General features: G+C 29.0%; 2 protein-coding genes across 3 annotated transcripts; both read left to right on the top strand.

The window, feature by feature from the left end:
- The first annotated feature begins 2,774 nt into the window (after positions 1-2,774).
- LOC107848415 (probable inactive receptor kinase At1g27190) lies at positions 2,775-4,926 on the top strand. Its single transcript, XM_016693180.2, has one exon. The coding sequence runs from the start codon at positions 2,955-2,957 to the stop codon at positions 4,743-4,745; it is 1,791 nt and encodes a 596-aa protein (XP_016548666.1). The 5' UTR covers positions 2,775-2,954; the 3' UTR covers positions 4,746-4,926.
- An 8,662-nt stretch (positions 4,927-13,588) lies between these two features.
- On the top strand, positions 13,589-17,493 carry LOC107848010. Of its 2 annotated transcripts, XM_016692660.2 has the most exons (3): positions 13,589-13,966; positions 15,186-15,494; positions 17,094-17,493. In XM_016692660.2, the coding sequence occupies exons 1-3, from the start codon at positions 13,742-13,744 to the stop codon at positions 17,208-17,210; spliced, it is 651 nt and encodes a 216-aa protein (XP_016548146.1). In that variant the 5' UTR covers positions 13,589-13,741; the 3' UTR covers positions 17,211-17,493. The 2 variants fall into 2 exon arrangements, with proteins under 2 accessions (XP_016548146.1, XP_047254670.1); XM_047398714.1 differs by having other exon boundaries at positions 15,186-17,493.
- The last annotated feature ends 254 nt before the right edge of the window (positions 17,494-17,747 follow it).

Below are 17,747 nucleotides of genomic sequence, written 5' to 3'. Positions count from 1 at the left end.
AAACAAGGAAAATATCGATAGATAATTTTTTTTTTCTTTTTCTCACGTAAGATATTCGAAGATTTAGTTAAATTAACAATCAAACTTATAAAAAATACTAACTAAATTGAATTCTAATGACATCAAATAATTTCATCCGAAAATAAAATTAAAAGAGGTGAGAATAGAATTAAAATTCAATCACTCTATATATATATATATAAAGACTCATATATAACATGCTATGATTTATGAATGAGCTAAAATACCAAAAGCATGAGTGTGGTATCAATAAAGATTGCTTGTAACCTAACTTTAATTTAGTTAAGTAATATAATTTTTCCATTCTAAAATATTTGTCTCAATTTCCATTCTGAGAGTCTAACAAAATGAATATTGACCAGTATTTTAGAATGTATTTTTTTATATTATATTTCATATAATATTTTAAATATCTAAATTTTAATTTAATTTGACTTTAAAAATTAATTAAATTAATTTTCAAGAAGAGAAGCATACAACTGTTTTGTAATGAAGCGAATATATTTTTACATTTAACCTATAATTCAACTATAGACCATCATATCATAAGAAAAATACTTCTATATAACATGTTAAAAACTTAAATCAACATGATAAGTACCTATAACAAATGTTAAATTTAAATTATTATTAATATATTCTTACATTAATGTCAAAACTCAAAATCAACTCTAGGTAATCATATTTGAGCTGCATTCTGAAAATCATATTTGATTATAAAATTGTGAAATTCAATTTCAAGTTACAGTACATTTTAGAATTTAAAAAATATTAAAAAGTTATTATGATAAGACACTATTTAAAATTTTTTATTTTTTGGGCAAATAAGTCCTTAGTTAAACCTATACAATATCTTTACATCAATTACTTAATTTATCTTAATTTATGTGACACGTCTTTTTTTAGCATGTCAAGAAAGAATGTCTATCTTTCTATGTGCTGAAATAATTTAATTTTAAAATCAATTATTTACTTTTGTTGAAATGGTTTATAATTACATAAATGACCAAAGAATTTTTTAGATAAAAAATGGAAAAGAATTTTTTTAAAATATTAGGTCAAATCAAACAGTAATACATGAAGTGAGTAATTTACATTAAAGGCTCGTTTGGTTTAGAAATAAGTTGTCTCCAAATAATAGCATGTTTGGCATTGCTTATTTCCCAAAATTAGCACTTATTTTGAGAAAAAAATACATTTTTAAAAAAGAAGGGTGTTTGGTAAACTTACAAAAGTGCTTTTTAAAATAAGCAGAAGCAGAAGTAAAAAATTATTTTTTTATGACAAAAATATCCCTATCACACACACAAATATACATATACATATACATATATATATATATATATATACCTTATTAGTTAATTAACATATCTTACAAGTTTGATTAATGTGGTTTTTAAAAATGTATATTTTACATTTACGTCGTAATTCTTTATGATTTATATATTATGATTTTATTTTCATTCATTTTCTTTAATAAATTTAAAAATATCATTGATGATGACTAAAGAATATATAAATTATTTTATTATTATTAATGATAACAATTGACAGATGAATCACGTTATAAGATTGTATATTGATATCACATATAAATTTTTTCTCGAATATTTAATTTTAAATATATAATTCATGAAAAGTGATATATTTGTTAAAATATAGTGTGTGTGTGTATATATGAATATGATGACTGCTTTTGTAGTAAATTTTGACACTGTAATAATATATTAAAAACACTTTAACTATTGTGCTAATGAAGGCATCATCGGAGATCGAAGAAGTAGACCAAACTTTTGGTATACCTTCAGAAATACAAGACAGATGGTCTACAAGTATGGAGACATTGCGTAGTAAACTTAGGGATGAAATTGTTGAGAATTTTTGTGATGTATGATCTAATTATTTTTATCGTTAATTTTTTCATATATAGTGATTTAATTTATGAAATAACTTCTGTATTCATTTTTATTTGATGTTTTAAGTAATATTTAAACTATTTAAGTAATATATCATCATTTAATTTTTTTTAATGTATTTATGTATATAAATAATGATTGAAAATTTTAGAGTACATACTTTTTAATTAAATTAAAAAATTAATTAAAAATATTATAATAGATATTTAAAATAATTTTCTCTGTAATTTGATTTTAGTAATAAAAGTATATTGACAGATATCCTTTTTGGTTAGTTGTCTCAAAAAAATACTTCTTGAAAAAAATTATCCAAACACAATTTGATTATCAAAAATACTTTTCGAATAAATTTACCAAACACAAACTATTTTTTTTAAAAAAATACTTTTCTGAAAAGCTATTTTATAAAAGTGTTTCTCAAATAAACAGTTTTATAACAGTAATCCCAAATGGACTCTAAGTAATCTTGAGATTATTATTCCATTGTAAATGTAGGATAAAATACTATTTCCTCCGTTAATAAAGAATGACCAATTTTTTTAGTTTGTTTTAAAATAAAAATGGTCTTTTTCTTTTGATAATACTTTAATTTCAATTTTTCACATGACATATCTATGACATAAGATTAAAAGATATTTTAGTACACTTGACACATCTTATTCAAAAGTCTTTTTTTTCTTGAATTTTATATCAAATCAAAATAAGTCATTTTTTTTAAAATAAAAAAATATATAATTTTAGATAACTAATCCCTTAATTTATTTTAATTAAATATAAAATAAATATATTTTAAAATTAATTATATCTCTTATGCCTATGCCAAACGAGATGATGGGGGTGATAATCCTCTCTCCCCGTTGCCTTTTTCTCACTACCAAAACGCCCAATTTCTCAGTCTTCAGTCATTTCAAACCGCTCACTCAAATGATACTCACATCCTTTTCCATTTTTCCCCACCCTCCTCCTCCTCCTTCCTCCTAATTTCTCACTTCACTCCTCCCACCCACCCCACCCGCAATGTCACCGAAATTGACCACCTTCAGTATCTTCTTCCTCACTCTCCTCCTCCTCCTCCCCCCATCTTTCTCCATTGAAAATGATATCAAATGTCTACAAGGCATAAAATCCTCCCTATTAGACCCTCTCAACAAGCTCTCATCATGGTCATTTACCAACACATCAGTAGCATCAATCTGTAAACTTGTTGGTGTTTCTTGCTGGAATGAGAAGGAAAACCGCCTCATTTCTCTTCAACTTCCTTCCATGTCACTATCCGGTTCACTTCCCCCAGACCTTCAGTACTGTACTTCTTTACAAACTCTTGATCTTTCTGGTAACGAACTTTCTGGTTCGCTCCCAGTTCAAATCTGTTCTTGGTTACCTTATCTCGTTAATCTTGATCTATCTAGTAATTCTTTTTCCGGTTCTTTGACACCTGAGTTTAGTAACTGCAAATTCTTGAACACCCTTTTGCTTAATGATAATAAGCTTAAAGGTTCGATACCTTATGAGATTGGCATGTTGGACCGGTTGAAACGGTTCAGTGTGGCGAACAATGGTCTTTCGGGTTTGATACCAGATGATTTGAACCGGTTTTCGAAGGATGGTTTCGAGGATAATGATGGACTTTGCGGGAAACCAGTTGGAGTGAAATGTAGTAAGTTGAGTTACAAGAGTCTTGTTGTTATTATTGCTGCTGGTGTTATTGGTGCTGCAGTGTCATTGATTCTTGGATTTGGGATTTGGAGGTGGTTTTTGGTTCAGCCAAGTAAGAAAGATAGAGAGTTTGGGGATGGTAAAGGTGGTGGTAGTAGTAGTGATTGGGTTGAAAAGCTGAGGACTTTCAAGCTTGTTCAGGTGACATTGTTTCAAAAACCAATAAATAAGATAAAGTTGAATGATTTATTGTTAGCTACAAATTCTTTTGATAGTGATAATATTGTTATTTCAACTAGGACTGGTGCTTCTTATAAAGCTATATTGGTTGATGGATCTGCATTGGCTATTAAAAGGTTGAGTAGTTGTACGTTGAGTGAAAAACAGTTTAGGTCTGAGATGAATAGATTAGGACAACTTAGACATCCAAATTTAGTACCTTTATTGGGTTTCTGTATTGTTGATATTGAGAAACTTTTGGTGTACAAGCATATGCAGAATGGAAGTTTGTATTCCCTTTTACATGGTAATTGTTGTGAGATTGGTTGGCAAGCAAGGGTTAGGATTGCGGCTGGTGCAGCTAGAGGAATTGCTTGGCTTCACCATGGATGTCAACCGCCATATTTGCATCAATATCTTAGCTCGAATGTGATTCTTGTAGACGATGATTTTGATGCTAGGATCACGGATTTTGGGCTTGCAAGGCTCATTCGTTCTACTGATTCGAATGATAGTTCGTTTGTTAATGGGGATTTGGGAGAGTTTGGTTATGTGGCTCCTGAGTATTCGAGCACGTTGGTTGCTTCAATGAAAGGGGACGTGTATAGTTTTGGTGTAGTGCTGCTTGAGTTGGTGACAGGGAGGAAGCCTCTTGGTGCGGGTAATGCAGAGGAGGGATTCAAAGGTAGTTTAGTTGATTGGGTTAATCAGATGTCAAGCTCAGGTCGAAGTAAGGACGTGATTGACAAATCTATTGCTGTAAGTGGTCAAGATGATGAGATTTTGCGAGTTCTTCAAATCGCCTGTTCTTGTGTGGTTTCAAGGCCGAAAGATAGACCTTCCATGTACACGGTGTATCAGTCCTTGAAGAGCATGCTGAAAGAACATTGTTTTTCAGAACACTTTGATGAATTTCCGATCAACTTGACCTAGCAAAATCATGATCATAAAGATTAGGTTATAGCATGAAATGATTAGACAAATGTTTCTAATTTTTGAATATTCTAGTTATGGCACTTGTACTTGAGACTGCAGTTGAACATGTCCTTGGTCATCTATTGATAACTCTGTATAGTTTGAGAAGTAAATGCATGCTCTTTGTTCTTTCTGGATACATTTTTAGTCAATCTATGTTCAAATATTCAGTTATGAATGTGAGTACTTAACTCGTGTTAATAGATTTTGAAGTTGAAACTTGAAAATTTGAGTTTTTTGAAGTTGTGATTATTAAAATTTGAAGTTGATTTTGGACATGCATTTTACTTGGAAAAAATTTCAAGTTTGTGAGTAGAAGTCTCAAAAATCCAAAAATTATCAGAGAGTTCTTGGGAACATGAAAATATTTGAAGATAAATTTTTAAAATATGCTTCCAAAATCCGTGATCAAATGTCAGCTTAATTGAAGTGTTGTTCACCAACATGGGTTGTGGTGCAGCGGATGGGGCTGCTCCACCTTTAACCAGAGTTCGAAGGTTCGTCCCTGGGCATGGAGAAAACTCTGGTGGGAGCGCTACCCCCGAATGGGGCCCTATCCGGCACGAATCCGGATTAGTCGGAATCCAATGCGGGGCCGGACACCGGATGGGAAAGCAAAAAAAAAGTGTTGTTCATCACATTACAAAGTGGTTCTGTACTGCATATTTTATCTTAAGTAGCTTCTTTGCTTATTAAACTCATTAGTAATCTTGGTGATTAGAATGATCCTTGTTAATTGTAAACTTGTGGAAATGACCTGAGTCACATTGAGTCATCAACTTCTCTGGTAATTGTCAACATTTATGTGATATTCTATTTCTAGCTATTCATTGACAGCTAAGATGTTAACTTGTAAGGCCAGCCATTTCTTGTTTGGGTGTTTGCATTTGGTGTGACTTGCTTTGCATGTGCATTACTACTTTCCAAACATTTAAAAAAAATAAATTATTCCTGTTATATAACAGTGGTGTTTGGATCCATGGGGGAGTTGGGCGCAAAAGGGTTTGTCTTATTTTTATTGTTTATATAAGGTCAAAGTAAATTTTTTTTTTTTTTTTTATGTATATATAAGACATGTTGAATCTGCTTGAATTATTGTATGTTTATATTCTAAATCTCCTTGGTTAAAATCTTAACTCTACCATTGTTATTTGTTTGGATCAGCTTATGGAACATTAAAAAAGGAAAGGGGACTCCAAGGCGCCACGAAATGGACCAAGCATCTCATCACGGCAGTCTCCATGTTGCTCCTAGTTCGCTCCCAGGCACAAAGTACAACAAATATTGTTCTTCAACACATACTCAGTACCTCAACATGTACTCAGTAAATATCATCGATCACCTAACAAGATAGTTGAGTAACTATAGTTGCATCACATAACATTTCTCAGTAGACATACCTTATTTCCAAACAGTAGAACTGCCATAATTGCAGGAAGAAAACAAGAGTCAAAATTGAGTAAAAAGGCAAAGGACAATAATAATCTATAATCTATATTTATAATCTACTCCCTCCGTCTCATTTTACCCATTCCAAATTAGCTAAGTTGATGTCTCATTTTACTTATCAAGATAAGACAAACTTTTCTTTTCATGTTTTACTCTTTACATTAATTACTTTTTCTTTAAATTAAAATGTAAACATTATTTAATAGGGGTAGTTTGATAAACTAGCCATGTTATTTATTATTTTTCTTAATTGTTGTGTCATCCCAATTTGGGACAAGTAAAATGGGACAGAGGGAGTATAACATATTAAAAATGTGAAGACCCTTATAAAAGTGATTTGAACTTTTTGTCATTCATTAAAAGACTCTTCTTTTGACAAAAATATCTTTTCACTATTTTTTTAATTTATTATTTAATTATTTTTTATTAGATTAACTAGACTTCCTGGACTCCTAATAGGAGAATTAATTAACATTTTCCTTTCTACTGTTCAATTAGAAAAATACTGTTAAAATAGAACTCTCTTAAGGAAATACTTCTATAAATATTGAAATGTACGTTAAACTAGAGAATAATATAGTTTGCCTATTAAGAGAATGTGATTGATGATCATTTAACTTGATTCGATTGCATGTCTAGATTGATGGATGCTTAATTTTCTAATCCTAACTTCTTCACTGTTTGTGTCAGCATAATAGAATTCAACGTGTGTATATATATCTTCTTTGTTTTTATTCAAAATCATTCTTTAGGATCAAAATTTTCATTCAAGCAAGACTTAGTTGGATCAAAATCGAAGCTTTGTGATCACTATTATATTTTTCTTTTATAGTTTACAGATTGTAGATAAATGTCGGTTGACTTTGAAGAATTTCTTATGTTAAGGTTATGTTTAATTGTATTGTTTTGATATCTTTATTATCTTATTGTTTTATTTTAATTTACAGATGCAAGATGAATGTGGGTCGGCTTCGAAATTTTTTTTAGGTAAAGATTAGGTTTAATTATATTATCGTAATATCTCTATTCAGGGGCTGAGCCACATGCAAGTTAGGGGTTCATCCGAACTCCCTTCAATAAAAAATTATACTATATATACATGGTTAAAATTATCTTTTATATATATATAGTAGATGTCGAACCTACTTCGGTTAGATCGTATGTTCACTTGTGAATTCCCTTACTGAAAATCTCGACTCCGACACTATTTCTATTAGTTTGTTATTTTGTGGTTGTTTACGGATGAATCTCAATCAGCTTTGAGAAATTTTTATATATAAAATTTAAATTTAATTATATTATTTTAATATCACATTTATTATATTATTTTGTTGCAGTTTATCACCTATATACACCTAAGCTAGTAATAAAGAAAAGGGGATACTACTTACTTCCGACCTAAAAGCATGGGACTCTCGTGATATTATTTATGGTTTGTCGTAGAGTTGAAGAGATTAGATTGGTCAACATTTTCTTCTATGGACCACAAAATAAAAAAATAGAAATTATGTCCCTCTTTATCTAAACTGCTACCATGTGAAAGTGAGTCTCTTTCCTTTCTTTCTCCCCTGTTTTCTTGTTTTCTGCTCTTCCTGTTTTTTATTTTTTTCCTATTTTCTTCTGTTTTTATGCTTATTGTTGTGGCCTCTAGTTGTGGCTTTTTGTAAAACTGTATTTAAAAAGAGAGAGTGAATTAAAAGAATATATATTCATGAGGGTGGCTGAGCTGGTGAGAACTAAGCAGGTGGTATCCTTCAGTGATGAGAAACTTATTTTTTCAGTTTAGCTTGTTGCATTGAACTTACCTAGTATGGGTTCATTAGGAATTTCAAAAATAAAAAAATAAGAAATTAAGAATACAAACAAAGGTTGAAAATATCCTTAAAATATGAGGAATCACAATATTTGTCCTTGTGAATAGTTTGACTCAATCACGCCTCTGTCATTTTTTAATTGGTCCAAAATATTTTTATTTCACACAAAACCTAACAAAAGACTAATGAGGTCAAACTTGGACCAACACACGTACATTAAAGAGATTTTGATTCAATTTAGTTGTTAAGTGCATTATTCAACAATGTCTGAAGTTGCATTTATGAAACAAGTTGGTTACATTATAGTGAACCTTCAAACCAATTCGGCATCACGTAGGAAATCTAAGTAGTAATTTTTAAGCAACTTATATGCCATTTTGTACAATTTAAATTAGAAGCTTTTGATAAAGACACAACAATCATATGCCGTAAAACAAAAAGTTCATTATATTATGGTTTGAAGCATATATCCTGATGTCTCTACTCTTAAGAGACTAATTATATTATGGCTTGAAGCATATATTCTGATTTTTCTACTCTAGAAACTAAGGGTTTGTGTTGGTAGGGTGTATAAGAATAGTAAAATTTGATATATTAGTAATGTTGGTAGTAGTAATGCTTGTATTAGTTATGCTGAAATTATTTTTTATGCAGTGTTTAATTTGGAGTGTTAAAAATAACCTGCATTGTATATTTTTAAATAAAAAAAAATATTTATAAAAATACTCTCCATAAATATAATGAAAATGATATGAAAAGAATTTTAAGGAGCTATTTTGTTTTTATCCATACTAATGCAAGTATCAAATTCTCTTATGTTGTTAATAGTACTAAGGATTTCTAATATACTTAGTTATGCATGATATAATATATAATAAAATATATAAATAATTCTTACATTAATTATATATAAATTAAAATAATTTATCAAATAAGATATTAATAATGTACAAATTTAATGCATGCATTATTTTCCTAATGCATCCTTCACCCCAATGTTAATAGGCCACACAAAAGTTGAAGTGGGAACTCGAGTTCAAAATAGAGATATAACACAAAGTATTACTTTACTATATAGAAATGTGAGTCGAGGACAATCAAGGACATAAATGTCATTTCACATCTAAATGGTACAATAATTAGTTAATAAGCATATTAACAAGGAATTTCATTAGCCTTTTTTCTTTTCTTATATATCGATATTTTTTCAATGGACCCATTATGTGGCTAACAATATTTTTATTTTCAAGTCTCAACTTAGTCAACCACATTATTTGCGAAGTAATATTTTAAATAAATTTAAATTTATAATCTGAATCTCTTTTGACGAAATATTAAATTGTTTATATATAACAAAAATATTTTTTATTTTTATATAGTAAATGTTAAATTTTCTTATATATATTTATTTTCTTATATTTTAAACTTTCTGAATGAAAAATCTGACTTCGTCGAAATTTTCAATGCTCCAAGCTTCTAATATTTTAGTTTTTTGTCTAAAAAGTACTATTCCTAACACGCATGAATTTGATGGGTTAAAATTTGATGTTGTTAACCTATTTAAATATACTTTTTTTGTTCATTATCAAATAATACAATCATTAGTCAATAATCATATCAACAAAGAATTTCATTAGTCATTTTTTTTCTAGCTTTTGTGCCTACATTTTTTCAATGGATCCATTATGTGGCGAACAATAATTTTACTTTCAAGTTTCAATTTATTCAATCACATTATTTACGAAGCAATATTTTAAATAAATTTTAATTTATAATCTGAATTTTTTTCACAAAATATTAAATTATTTATATAGAGCTAAAATTATTTTTTTTACATTGATGTGGTAAATGTTGATTTTTTTTTACTTTATATATTTATTTTCTTATATTTGTAACTTTTTGAGTGAAAATTTTGACTCCGTCGAAATTTTTGATACTCCAAGCTTTTAATATTTTAATTTTTTGCCCAAAAAATACTACCACACATGAACTTAGTGGGTTAAAATTTAAAGTTGTTAATCTATTTAAATATATATTTTTGTTCATTATCAAATAATTTTACAAAAAATATCATTAAGTCAGTCTATAAATGTTTTACTAGAAATAAAAAATAATTAAATATGTGATATTCATATAAGGCTTCGAACACAATTTTTGTATTCACTTATGTGTTGTAGGTATAATTACAATTGACGTCCATGTCAACTTGAAAGACAGACATTTAAAAGATAATTTTTTTAAAAAGAGATTAAAGTACATTGAATGATCTGTGTAAAGAACTTTTACTATATTATATAAATATATTTATATGTAAGCTTTCATAAAAACTGAGATTTGTAATCATAAAAATAAGATCTATAATACTCCATCTATTCTTTTTTATTTGCTCTATTTCTGTTGTGCTTATATTCCTAAATAACATAAATGTCATTTCACATCTAAATGGTACAATAATTGGTCAATAATCATATCAACAAAGAATTTCATTAGCCATTTTTTTTCTAGCATATGTGTCTGCATTTTTTCAGTGGATCTACGTGGCTAACAACATTTTTACTTTCAAGTCCCAACTTATTCAAATATATTATTTATGAAGTGATATTTTAAATAAATTTAAATTTATAATCTGAATCTCCTTTTATGAAATGTTAAATTGTTTATATAGAACTAAACTATTTTTTTATTTTTATGTGGTAAATGTTGAATTTTTTTCTTCATATATTTATTTTCTTATATTTTAAATTTTCTAAGTGAAAATTTTAACTCCGTCGAAATTTCAATACTCCAAGCTTCTAATATATTGGATTTCTACCCAAAAAATACTACCACGAATAAATTTGGTGGGTTAAAATTTAAAATTGTTAACCTATTTAAATATGATTTTTTTTATTCATTATCAAATAATTTTACAAAATATCATTAAGTTAATCCATAAATGTTTTACTAGAAATGAAAAAGAATTACATATATGATATTCATATAAGGCTTTGAATGCATAATTTTTGTATTCATTTATGGATTGTAGGTGTAATCACAATTGATGTGCATGTCAACTCGCATAACAGATATTTAAGAGATAATTTTTTGAAAAAAAATTGAAGTACATTAAATAATCAGTGTCAGAAACTTTTACTATACTATATAAATATATATTTATATGTAAGCTTTCATAAAAATTAAGATTTGTGATCTTAAAAATAGGATATATAATACTCCGTCCATTTTTTTTATTTGCTCCATTTGGGTTGTTCTTATATTCCTAAATATTTGCTCCTTTAGTCTATCAAAAATAGTCTGAACAAAATTTCTCTATTATCCCTTTGTTCAATAAATATGATCATTACTGGTTTGGAAAGAAGTATAAACTTTAATTAGGAGTATGTTAGTGAAATTACTTTTAATTTTATAGGAGTAAGATATTCATTAAAGTGTGTGACTAATCCAAATAGAGTAAATAAAAAGGAATGAAGAGAGTACGATATAATAGATAAATTAACCTGCATGTAAATTTTTTTAAAACTAACACTAAATAACATATTTTTAAAAAAATCTCTCTAATAAAATTTCAACTCCATCAGTATTAATTTGATTTGTGCTCAATTTTTTTATAGATAATTTTCAACTATCAATAATGTATTTTTAGTATTTTTTATATTATTTATTATGAAAATGAATATATGATGTATTTATATGGATGAAAATAATCTCTTATCTCCATAATATAAATACGCTATTTTCTTTTAATTATATGGCATATAAGGTAAAAGGACTATATTTTAAGAAAATATTGCTCGTAAGATATTATAAAAAATGTTAATATACTGACACTTATAATTTTAATTTATTCTCATGTATAATTTTCAAATAAAATAGAAAAATAAAAATATTAAATTAGTTATTTAATTCAAAAAAAAAATGTGTTTGACCTGATGCTAAAATAATCATTGAAGCATATTATATTTTAATTTTAATTAGGGCAATTTAAAGAAATTGTAAGCTATTATTTGATTTTATAAATATAAAAATATATAGTTTTTTTTAAGTGTGATTTCTATTATCATTTTCTATAGTATTTATTTAAAAATATTAATTTTTTTTTTGATAAACTAATTAATACCGATAAATACATTTAAAACTGTAATATTGGGCCCGTAAAGCGGGTCCTTTATTATCTAGTATTACTATATATAAGTGAAGGTTGAGTGACTATCAAGGGTATTTCGGTAATTTTAGTGATCCATATATTATTATTATTATTATTATTATTATTATTATTATTATTATTGTTATTATTATTGTTATTACTATTATTACTTTACTTTACTACTATATTACTATATATAAGTGAAGGTTGGGGTGACTGCCAATGGTATTTCGATAATTTTAGTGACCCCGACCTTTGCTTAAATATAATAGTAAATAAAATGGTTACACATACATATGATTTTTTTCTTATATTTATTAGTTTTGTCCTCATTTTTATTGTGCAATAAAATAACTACACATGCATATTGTTTTTTCCTTATATTTTTTAGTTTTGTCCTCATGTATTATTTTAATAATATTTTTATGTAGACATTTTTAATTGAATTATACATGGTACTTTTTTTTATAAATATCTTTTTGTTCTTTATTAAATGACTACCAAAGGTATTTCGATAATTTTATGGTGCAATAAAATGGTTACACATGCATATTGCTTTTTCCTTATATTTATTAGTTTTGTCCCCATTTTTATGGTGCAATAAAATGGTTACACAGGTATATTATTTTTTTCTTATATTTATTAGTTTTGTCCTTATTTATTATTTTAATAATATTTTTATTTAAACCTTTGTAATTGAATTATACATGATACTATTTTTGCATAAATTTTTTTCTTATATTTATTAGTTTTGTCCTCATGTATTATTTTAATAATTTTTTTATTTAGACCTTTGTAATTGAATTATATATGGTACTATTTTTGTATAAATTTCTTTTTGTTCCTTATTAAATGACTACCAAGGGTATTTTGATAATTTTATGATACAATAAAATGGTTACACATGTATATTATTTTTTCTTATATTTATTAATTTTGTCCTCATTTTTATGGTGTAATAAAATGGTTACACATACATATTGTTTTTGTCTTGTATTTATTAGTTTTATCCTCATGTACTATTTTAATAATATTTTTATTTAGACCTTTGTAATTAAATTATAAATGATAGTATTTTTTATAAATATCTTTTGTTCCTTATTAAATGAATATCAATGGTACTTCGGTAATTTTATGATGCAATAATTTTGAAATTGATGTATGTCTCCTCAACTTATATATTTGAAACTTTCAAATAAGATGTGCAGCATGTACTTTTTCACAAATGTCCAAACAAAAGATATATTGCCAACTATAGTTGCAATAATATAACTAGATTTTTATCCACTTATATAATTACTTTCGTATTAATTGAACTAATCTAGCAAGCTCAATTATTTATTTTTACACTGAACATATATATTATGTTAATATTGATTTATATGAAATAATCTTGTTCAAAGTTGAATGTCTTTTGCACATTAGTGTTGCCAAAACGGGCAGAGGTATCTAGTAGGGGTACATAATACAATATAAAGAAACTTAGAGGAGATCTGCGAATTTCACAAAGCCGGAAAAGGGAGATAGATCTCCACAATCGGAATTCAATGGATACTCCATTTTCGCCGGCGACTTTTCTTTTCTTCGTCGTTTCCTCCTCCTTCTTCCTTTTCGCATCTTCATCTCCAAATTCATCTTTAGATCTCGATGCGATCTCTATTAGCGTAGCGCGGAGACATTTGATGAGCTTCAAGGAGACGCCAATTGGTACAAATGTCACTTATGATTGTTCTCCTTCTGGTCCTTGTCTTCTTTGTTCCATATCCGAAAAGGTTTTCCTCTCTCTCTTCTTTCCTAACCAGGACTATTCATAATCGAATGATTTTTTCGGTTTGATTTTAATGTTGAGTTAGCCGCGGCGTGTTTGTTTGTACAGTTGTGCGATCAACAACAACAACGTACAAAAAGAGGAAAGTAAGAAAGAAAAGCAACAAGAAAACAATTGTAGCACTAGATATTACTACACAAGTGGATTGAGGATCATGAAGTCTTTTAAGTTTAAATCACAACAGAGACAAAAAGCACTAGGTGATATCTGCCCATAGACAACACGATCATAAAAAGAAAAAAAAAAGACAGATATTAATACACATTGGAGCAAATGAAACTATGCAATACCTAATCATACAACTAAAAGTATGACAACACTCAACTACCTATTCGCTGGTATCTCTAGCATATCTAGAGATACTGTGGTGTTATTCGCTTTTAAAATTCCTAGTATTTATCTAGAGATATGTTAAAGATTAGATATGTTTGGAAAATTGTCAACAGGTCTGCTTACTGTTTCTGTCATGTGGCTTAGTATACAAGCATTTATAATTGCAGTTGACTGATTGATGTGGTAAAGTGGATTGCCGTAGTGCTTGCTTAAAGCTTTTTTGTTGTATTATTCGTTATCATTAATGTTCTTTCTTCTGTCTGATGGGTAATGCACTCCATTTCACATTATTTTGTTACTGTTCCCCTATTCCCTTTTTCAAAAGGTTTGGCATGTTTTATGTAAGCCGAGTGTCTATTAGAAACAATCTCTCAATCTCTGCTAGGTGGGTAAGGTCTGCGTACACTCTACCTCCCCAAACCCCACTTATGGGATTAGAATGGGTATGTTGTTGTTATTGTTGTTAGTATTTATCTAGAGATAATTTCTATGGTTGTGAGTTATTCATGACAAGTTTCTTGTGTTAATTTGTGTGTAGAAAGTTGTATGTATTGATATTCTAAGATAAAATACAGATTAAAATGTCAAATCTCCTATTTCATGACTACAGCATAAATGTAATTTAGTTTGGCAACAGAAAATTAAGTGAGATAACTAACTATCAAATTATTGAAGGAAATTGGAGCACCTATTGAACTGTATAGGGAGGAAAGGAGTGACAATTGGTTATCGTCTCAAGTAACCAAAAATGAACCAAAGTGAGGTTAAGATGCTTGTTTAGATTGCATTTTTTTAGGTTAGATTTGTGATGTTTCCCTGTGTTCTTTCAGAAAGATGAGAAGTATAGGTGCAGTGAAACTGGATATCGTATTCCTTTCAAATGTGTAGAGATTAAAGCTAGTTCACAGGAAGTGAACAACAATAATGAAAAGAAGAACCGATCTGCTCTGGAGGACACCGATACTGCAGCGAGGCCACATGTCATGAAGCATAATGAACAAGCTCTTACATCTTCAGCAAGACAAAGAAGTTTGCTGGATGATTCATCCACGTCAAAGAGTGGAATGCATACCTATATAACTTATAGGAGCTGTGTTCTTTCAGTAAATGAAGAGAATCTGTCAGTACTTGGGTTTGAGGTAAGTACATGCTTTGTCTGCTTTACAAAACTGTCTTGTGGAGAATCATCCAATTTACATTATGCAACCTGTTTCACTGTTTCTTTCAATATAGTTGCTGGTTTTAGTATTCAGAAGTTATTTTACTTCTAGCCAAAATCAATGCATGAAATGGGATGAAATAAATGATGTGAGAACCATATATTAGAATCTTGTTTTGGTAATTTTCCTAGGAAAGAAGTAAGCTCTGTTTCATTTTGAAGGGCTACATTGTAAAGAAGTACCTGAAAACTAAACAAGTTTCAATGGTGAAAGTTTATGAGGTACTTCCAAGAAAACGAAGGCGCTTATTGAGGTATAGAGAAGTAATAGATACTTTCTTTTGTTATTGAAAACCACTGAAGTTACTTCGAAGACTTTGAAAGGAAGAAAAGGAGGCTTATGCATTTCCTCTCTAAACATGAAGAAATATAACTAGGTAAAAGCCCTGACTAAGCTAATGGAGGCAGAAGGGCATATTGCAATTTGAGAAACTTTAAAAAAAAAGTTGAAATATCTGTGTCAGAAAATGGAGAGAATATTATTGAAATTCTCGTAGATTCCTCTTTGATGGTCATGTGTGATCGAGATAATTCAGATTGAAGTTCTGGTTTAAAGAGATCCTATTATTTTCCGCCTCCAACTCACTGTCATGTCCAGTTATTTTCAAAAAAAAACATTCACTGTCATGTCCAGCGTGCAAATGAAGACTGCTGGTAGTACCAAGGGGTTTAAAAGATTTCTTTTCAGAAAGATAAGAGTTTATTAGTAAAACAACAGTAAGATGCTGAATGCTGAGTGCTGACTATGTACAATATGCAACCTCAGGTTCAGTTGTTGTTCGCTATGGATTGATAAAGTGCCAATGAAAAAGGAGGTGTTTTAAAAGATTTCTCAGCGCTTCATTAGTTCTATTATAGTCGACCGTAAGTGTTTGGGGAACGGTGTGTACATCACTATTATATTTCGTTCCTTGCTGTTTATGTGTCATTCTAACAATTACCAGTTTCACAGTTTTTTTTTCTTCTGGCCTAGTCCATCTTGTTTCAAAAACTTCCTCGGTTTCTTTTCCTGAATGAAAGATATGAACCATTCCCTTGGTGGGCAGAGTTATATATTACCTGTTCCGTGGGAGGCAACAGGTACTTGGTTGAATGAATAGTTGAGGTGCACGCGAGTTGGTCCGGACACCGCTGTTATCAATTATAAAAATGATGTGAACCATTTTACAAGATTGCTTTAGAAGTATTGACCTTAACATGGTATTTGATGCTGGCATGCTGCGGGTGTTCTGTGTTCATTTCCTTCTTCACATGTGACCAAATTGAAAATTCTTAAGACTTTCAAAGTTAGCTGACTCACAGAAAGTTTTTGTATAATCATCAGAAGAGAACAAGTCTGTCACCTACTCAACTTGTGTGTAAAGGAGACCTGTTATACTTGCTGCAGAACAGCTCTGTAAAAAGCCTCATGGCTTGAGTTGAAGAACGAGCTCTTTCTGATTCTGTAAATATATTGGAATTAATTGGGAATATGTCTAATTCTTATTCTGAGTGATTTAATCGGATCTGCATTATGTAGATGATTATGCTGGGCTTGCTGATTATCAGTGGTTCAGCAATATTCTTCAGAAAAAGGCGAGCAGCTGCTGTACCTGGTGCTGGACCAGTCAGACTTCCAACTAATTCCCGATTCTAACTAAAAATCTATATGTTTGCAGCTTAGGATTCTTTTTTTTTTTTTTTTAATCTTTTTAATTTCTTGGTCCAAGGTTGTAATCCTTATAGATTTTCTGTTATACATGTTTGCATCCGTGTAAAATGTTATAGTAATTCATTCCATCATTTTCATAGTTAGAAGAAATTAGAATATGAAGAAGTAACTCTGAACTGGATAGTGGTGATCATATCCTGTTTGTACTGTATATTCTTTTGAACCTTTCAAATAGTCCACAGCAAAATCAGAATTTTCTATTTCATCATGTTTTGCCCCTCGTATATATTTATACTTGTGTGCAAACACTCTACCCTCCCTAAACCACTTGTGGAATTTCACTGAGTTATGTTGTTGCTTCTACATGACAAATGTATGCGAATTAGAGACGATGATTTTACTTTTCCGGATAAATAGAACCATGACTTGGCACCTAAGTTCACTATCTGGAATTTGTCATTAAGGAACGTGTTTGGTCTTGCAGACTTGCACTATTTGAAAGTTTTGTTTTACCAAAAATAA

This window comes from Capsicum annuum, chromosome 11 (genome assembly GCF_002878395.1).
Source record: "Capsicum annuum cultivar UCD-10X-F1 chromosome 11, UCD10Xv1.1, whole genome shotgun sequence".
Lineage (NCBI taxonomy): Eukaryota > Viridiplantae > Streptophyta > Magnoliopsida > Solanales > Solanaceae > Capsicum > Capsicum annuum.
The sequence above is the reverse complement of the archived record's forward strand: the minus strand, read 5'-3'. Positions and strand labels throughout refer to the sequence as shown.

Excerpts from the sequence above, each read along its gene's own strand:
- LOC107848415 (XM_016693180.2), top strand. The coding sequence starts at position 2,955 with ATGTCACCGAAATTGACCACCTTCAGTATCTTCTTCCTCACTCTCCTC.
- LOC107848010 (XM_047398714.1), top strand. The coding sequence starts at position 13,742 with ATGGATACTCCATTTTCGCCGGCGACTTTTCTTTTCTTCGTCGTTTCC. Across the intron at positions 13,967-15,185 it reads TTTGTTCCATATCCGAAAAG|AAAGATGAGAAGTATAGGTG; the intron begins GTTTTCCTCTCT and ends GTGTTCTTTCAG.